The 6,440-nt window shown below is 55.8% G+C and overlaps 1 protein-coding gene across 4 annotated transcripts in view; it reads left to right on the top strand.

Moving 5' to 3' along the window:
- Positions 1 to 44: 44 nt before the first annotated feature.
- The window catches only part of HSF2BP (heat shock transcription factor 2 binding protein), an 82,661-nt gene continuing 76,265 nt past the window's right edge, over positions 45 to 6,440 (top strand). Inside the window, exons 1-2 of one of the 4 annotated variants that reach the window (XM_060151019.1) lie at positions 45 to 128; positions 2,008 to 2,158. In XM_060151019.1, coding sequence (XP_060007002.1) covers positions 2,011 to 2,158 — 148 coding nt within the window. In that variant the 5' untranslated portion in view covers positions 45 to 128; positions 2,008 to 2,010. Of the gene's footprint in view, positions 874 to 2,007; positions 2,159 to 6,440 lie in introns of all 4 variants that reach the window. The other 3 variants (XM_060151021.1, XM_060151020.1, XM_060151018.1) reach the window with 3 other exon arrangements.

The following is a 6,440-nucleotide window of genomic DNA, read 5'->3' as shown; positions in this document are numbered from 1 at the left end:
CGCAGCGCGTTCTGAGAGCAAGCGCGGCTGCCAGGGCAGGGGGCGGGCCCCCGCAGCTCAGGTTCGCGTCGCGCCTGCCCGGTTCCGCAGTCTCTCGGCCGCCAAAGTTCAGGGCCGTTGACTGCGAGGTTAGCCGGCGTTGGGTGTTGGCCAGGAAGAGACGGATGGCCAGTGTTACGTCATCTAGCATTTTTGCGCCCACTCCACGCAGTCCCCATCCGATCGGCAGCTGGTCCCCGGGATACGCGGCACCGAGTCTTTAATCGCATTGGACTCCTCGGGCCGCCTGGGTGGTGTGGAGGCGGGGGAGAGAGGCCGCCCTTGGGGATTTTGACGGGATGTTGCGGGCAGCTCTTTCTCCGGCCGCCCTAGCGGCGGCCGGGCTTCACCTCTCCGACCGGCGACCGCCAGTGCCCGCGTCCCTGCCGCGAGGATTGGGAGCGTGAGCTTGTGGGTCCGCCCGCGGGCCTGGAGGGCACGCACGCCGGGGACTCGGCGGTGTCGGCTTGCGGCCGGCTTCAGACAGACGAAGTCGTAGTTGTGCGGGGACCGGTACCTTTGAATGCACAGGCTGCACCGTGTTTTGCGAACTCTGTGGGCGTGTAGGGGCAAGGCAATGGACTGGGTGATGTCTCCCAGTTCATGGTGGTCGTCTCAGTTACATAGCAGCCGGCTGCACGAAGGCCCCCTACCGGGGCAGACCTCCCGAGCAGCCTGTGGTCGGAAAGCCTCGGCCTTTGCTCATGGAGCTCGGGCTGAGCGCGGGGGCTGGGCCAACGGCCGCCGGTTCCCTTGAACGCATCGCCCCTTGGTCTGACATCCCCCGCCAAACAGGAGAGGCCTGATTCGCTTTACTTCACAGGACACTTACACGTGGGTCTCACTGTCCTTTTGCTTTGCAGTTAACAAGTTTACAATCCCGGCTAAGCCAGAAGAGCCAACGCAGGATCTTGCCGCCCGAGCACCCGGGTTTCCCGCCGAGAAGGCTGCCCAGTCTCTGCGAGGCCTCAGCCTCACGGTTCTGCGTGCCTGACTCTCGGCGTGCACGCGTTCCCGCGCTTTCTGACGTGAGGGTCAGAGGGCGCGCCGCCGCGCAGGCGCACTGAGCCGAGGCTGCGGCGGCCATGGGGGAGGCGGGCGGCGCTGAGGAGACCTGCCTGGTCAGTGTGGGCGCTGGGCCGCCCGCCGTCCGCGGGCCCGGGCTGTGGCGCCCTCTGCTCCCCCATGCTGAGCCGCACCGCAGCCCGCCTGGGCCTTGCCCAGTGTGCCCGGGAGGGCCCTGGGCGTCGTCTGCGGACAAAGTGGCCTGGGCCGGGGATGGGGGGCGGCGACCCCATCGCCGGAAACCGCGCGTGTGGGTCTGGGAGGCTGAGCGGTGGGCGGTGGGCGTGCTCCTGTGCCTCCTGTGTCCCCGCCCGCGAGGCCCTGTCGCCTGTCGCCGGGTCGGGCTTGTTCGGCCTCACGGTTGCCGGGCTGTCACAGCCGCTGCACGTGGTGGTGCCCGAGCGGGGGGGGGGGGGGGGGATGGACTTTGGAGCCGCATCTGGGTTCAGCTCCTGCTGGTGTCCCCTGGTCCTGGGGTTCCTGAGAGTCACCTAGCCTGCCTGTGGCCCCGTTTCCCAGCGGGACAGCCTTGAGGGCTGTGGTGAACACGAAGCGCGCTGGCCAGCAAGGGGCTTGGCGCACCCAGTAGGAATCCAGTGAAATTCATTTTCCTCGTGATTAGCGTGGCGCTGGCGGAGCGTTAAGAAGTTGTTGCTGGCGTTTCCCTGGGCTTTCAGCAGTAGGGCCTCGTTTGCGCTTGGAAAACCTGGCTCGTCCCTTGAAGGCTGGGGCTTCACCGCTCTAGCTGTGATGTACATAGTGGAGGGCACGTTAGGTGAAGACGTGCTTTTGAAACAGTTGTGAACCCAGGAGGTGTTAAAGAGGAGGCAGGCTCACTTGGGCTGCTGGTTTTAGTCATCTGAGGACAAGTGTAGTAATCTTAAGGTGTGCTTGTTCTTTTAGCATATGGGAACCAAAGAAGAATTTGTTAAAGTCAGAAAGAAGGACCTGGAACGACTGACAACTGAAGTGATGCAAATACGGGACTTCTTACCCAGAATACTAAACGGGGAAGTGCTGGAAAGCTTCCAGAAATTAAAGATTGTAGAAAAAAGTGAGTGTTACTTCATCTGTAGCAGTGTGTGACGGTGACAGCAGTCTGTTTCAGCAGGTTTGCCTTCCGTAGCTGTGAGGTGACTATAAATAACCTTTAAGGTACTGTTATCGTCTTCGTAATTACGTTTGGGAGAGTCTGATAAGGGACAAGGGAGGGAGGTGCCCACGATGAGCAACTTGGCTGTGTGCAAATTTGTGTTGGGGAAAAGGGCTGCCAACTTTCTGAGTATCTGCTACCAGCTCTCCTTTCTCCCCCTTTCATCTTTGGCGGAAGAATTTTATGCTTTATCATTTAAAAGCTCTATTCCAAAAATTAAGTCTCTTTTGTGTCACTTAAGGATCTCGCCATGCAGCAGCCTTGCAGGGGGTCAGATGTGTCTGTAGAGATACTTCTCTCCATGGAGGAACGGGTCAGCTTTAGCCCTGATTTAAGTTGCTAGGACTTGTGCATTCAGATTCTGAGGTCTGAGCTCAGCCATCGTGTCAGGTATCAGTCTAGGAGCCCTGCTGAGGTTCTTGGAGCTGTTTCGGATTGATTCAGTACTTGCCTGACTGAGGCCGAGTTACTATCAAGTCAGCCTGCAGGGGTTAAGGCTAACTTACCGTTGTGTTTGATCGTTTGCCATCACTGCTTAGCCTCTAGAAGAGGTGTCTCTGGGAGGCCCAGGTCATGTCTTTAGCGCTAGTCCAGGCAAGAAGGCATCTGGACTCGACAGTACAAGTTTCTGGTGTGTGGAAAAGCATCTGGTCAAGGGGGCAACCATGTCCAGTTAGAGGGGAGAATGCTCATGGTTGCCACGGCTCCCTGCCTGTTTATTCTCTCTTGGAATCCTCAGATCCGCTCTCGGCCCAGTGGGGTGCCCTGCGAGGTGGGCTCCTGCAGGCTGCCAGGGGTGCTCACCGATAGAAGGCGTCAGTGGGCAGAAGGAGTGTGGGGTGTTTCCCCCCGCTTCCTCCACAGCTGTGACTCGCACCCGGGAGCCACCCGCAGCTCTCGCTGGGCTCCAGGAGCGCTGTTTCCCCTCCTCGTTCTTTCAGCTGGAGGGCTGCTGCTAGTCCCTGGGTGCCTTCCCATCCCTTTTGGGTCTCTGACCCCTGCTGTCCGCCCTGTAAGTAGTCCTTTCCATAAAGGCCACACCAGGGTTCCCTTGTTTCCTGCTGGGATGCTGCCAGGTGTGCCCTCTGTCACTGGTTACCATAGCCCCAGGTCGTTGTCTTCTTAATTTTCTTAGTCCTGATCTTGTGCTCATTTCGGGAAGCAAAGTGCTGATCAGCAGCTGAGTATGTCAGCCTGCTGGGTAGTTGTATTTCTCACTGAAAATTAATGAACTGGCATTCTGAAGAATACGTCAGGGTCTTCTCATGAGTTGGTGAGCGCAAGTCAATTTTTGGAGATTAGTCCTCTGTCAGAATCAGGCTGGTGGTTACAAAAACGAGGCCCACAAGTGAGTCCATGGCGACTTGATCAAAGTTAGGCTTTAGGAGATCTTGCCTCACAGCCCTTGGTCTTCCCCAGCCACACCATCACCTCTTTTCCATTGATCTTCTCGGTCTGCTTTGCTGAGTCAGCCTTCTTTGCAGCAGCCTTTCAGCTCGTGGAGGTGCTCGAGGCTCAGGCGTAGGCCCCCTTGTCTCCTCACTCCGTGGCCTCTCCGTGGGCAACCTCGGCACACACATAGCTTTAGTTGCCATCTTGATACCAGTGTCTCATAGGTTTTTATCTAGCCTGACTTCTCCAGGCTCAGGGCCCTGTATCTAACTCCTACTTGGCATTTCTTCTCGCTTGTTTCACATTCATTTCAAATTCTAAGTGTTTGGGGCTTCCCTGTTGGCGCAGTGGTTGAGAGTCCGCCTGCTGATGGAGGGGACACGGGTTCGTGCCCCGGTCCGGGAAGATCCCACATGCCGCGGAGCGGCTGGGCCTGTGAGCCATGGCCGCTGAGCCTGCGCGTCCGGAGCCTGTGCTCTGCAACGGGAGAGGCCACAACAGTGAGAGGCCCGTGTACCGCAAAAAAAAAAAAAAAAAAAAAAAAAAAAAATCTAAGTGTTTGTCTTAGTGTTATCAGCCTGCAGCCATCAGGAAGGACCTGTATTCTGACAAGGGCAGATTATTGGCTCGTTGCAGTGAGGGAGACCACACACCAGAGGGACTGTGGGCATTTTGCCAACAAAGGGAAGGACAGAGTTGCCGTAGGATTTGAGGCAGGGCCGAGTTTAGGTGGAGTGCACGTGGAGCTGTGATTTCATGGGCTCCAAGCAGAGTGGGTCTGTGTGTGAAGGGGTCAGCATCAGGTCTCACTGCAGTGGCCCCAGGTCCTGCTTCGTTGAAAACTACAAAATTTAGGTAGATGGTGGTACATCAGGTCTAGAAATCCTTTATTTGAAGCTCTGCAGCTAGCTGGCTATCAAGGCTCTGCTCTGTGTCACAGTGACTGCAACCCTGCAGGCGAGAGTGGGTGTTTCCTCCTCCTTACTAGTATAATTCCAAACAGCACAATTTCTGATAGTCTAGGATTTTAAAGAATAAACTTTCTCTGAACAAGAAATCAGTAGCCACTGAAAGAAGGGTTCATCATGACACTTTACTCTTGCAGTGTGTCCTTGGGAGAAATGCTGTTTCCTGTTAACTTGGCAGCCAGCTTTCTGTGTCTGTTATCCCAGCCCAGCAAATTGCAGGACAGATTTTCACTTTCTCAGAGCAGGCGAATTTTACTTTCTCACGTCTGACTCATGCTATCCCGCCCCTACCCCACTGGACACCAGGCTTTCCCAGCCTCCCCAGGGCACCACCATCCAGGCAGAGGCCTGGGATCCTCCTTGTTGCCCACCTCTCCTCTCACTGTTCTCTCCCTTTCCAGCCCCGGCCTGTCTCCCCGTAAGTCCTGTCCGTTTCTCCGCACCGATGCATCCACCACCTGCATTGCCGCTGCCTCCACCGAGCCCAGGCCCCTGTCGCTGTGCCTGAATCCCCGCCCCGATGGCGCTATGTCATTGCCACTTGCCAGTCCGCCTTGCACACTGTAGCCTGAGCAATTTTCAACAATTCAGTCTGACTATGCCATTCCCCTGCTTAAGTCAGTTTTCAGTGGCTTCTCTTTGCTCTTAGGATAAAGACCAAGAAACAAACAAAACCCTGACCCAAACCCCCTACCACCCCAAACCTTAAAACTGTACCGTGGCTTGAAAGGATTTGTATTATTGGACTTAGCCTCCGGCCCAGACTCATTTCCTTATCTGACTGCCTAGACAAGATTTGTCTTCCTGTTGGATGCTGTCATAGCATCCTGTACTTTTCCTTCAGACAGAATGGTTTTAGTCCCATCTTACAGTATAAATTGGTGGAAGGGCAGGGTCTCCCGTTATATTCTCTGTGCCTGGCTGAGTATTTGGTCCTAAGGGACCACCCAGCCTCCCGTTCCTGCATGCTCTTTTTTTAAATTTGCAGTGGTATCTCGTGAGGCTAGTGTGTGCTGCAGGTCACCGGGTGTATAGGAAGGGAGGGTCGAAGTGGACCGCAGTGCTTGTGGCCGGCTTCACTGTGAACCTTGAGCACGAGCTGGCCCTTGAAGACTTCTGCTTCTCTGGTCTGAGGCCTGGCCTAGAAGATGGCCTCCTAAGAGGCATCTTTCACTTAATTTTGGCTCTTGAATTCTTTTTTTTTTTCTTTTTTTGGCTGCACTGCACAGCTTGTGGGATCTTAGTTCCCAGACCAGGGATCGAACCTAGGCCCTCGGCAGTGAAAGTGCGGAGTCCTAACCACTGGGCCGCCAGGGAATTCCTTGGCTCTTACCACTCAGGTGACATGAAAGAAAACAAAAATCACCCCCCCGCCCCTTTATCTCTTTGTGAGGACTAGGTCTGATGGCCCTTCCTCGGCCTTCCCAAGGGCCTGTCTTCCCAGAGGGATCACATGAGCCATCGCTTTGAAAAGGGGTCCCTTAGAGTCAATCCAAGAATCACACGGTGGCAGCGAGAGCTGTTTGACATTTGGGTTCATCCAGCCTCTCACTGGCCTGTGGTCCAGGACAGTTCTTGGCTTTGACCAGTGTCAGAGTTGCTGTGTGCCTCCCGTCTCAAGCAATGAGAAAGGGCAACGTAGGAGTGGATGCAGGCAGGGAGGAGGGAGAGGGAAGCCACACACCTGACTTTGGGGCAAGTTTCTCTAGGAGAATAGGTGTGGATCTTTGGATGGTTTGGATGGGCTCAGGCTGCACAAGCCAGCCAGAGGGCGTAGGGTGGTGTGATGGGTGTCAGGTCGTGAATGGGACTTAATTCTGCCT

This window comes from Lagenorhynchus albirostris, chromosome 5 (assembly GCF_949774975.1).
Source record: "Lagenorhynchus albirostris chromosome 5, mLagAlb1.1, whole genome shotgun sequence".
Taxonomy (NCBI): Eukaryota; Metazoa; Chordata; class Mammalia; order Artiodactyla; family Delphinidae; genus Lagenorhynchus; species Lagenorhynchus albirostris.
This window is presented reverse-complemented; position numbering and strand designations above follow the sequence as displayed.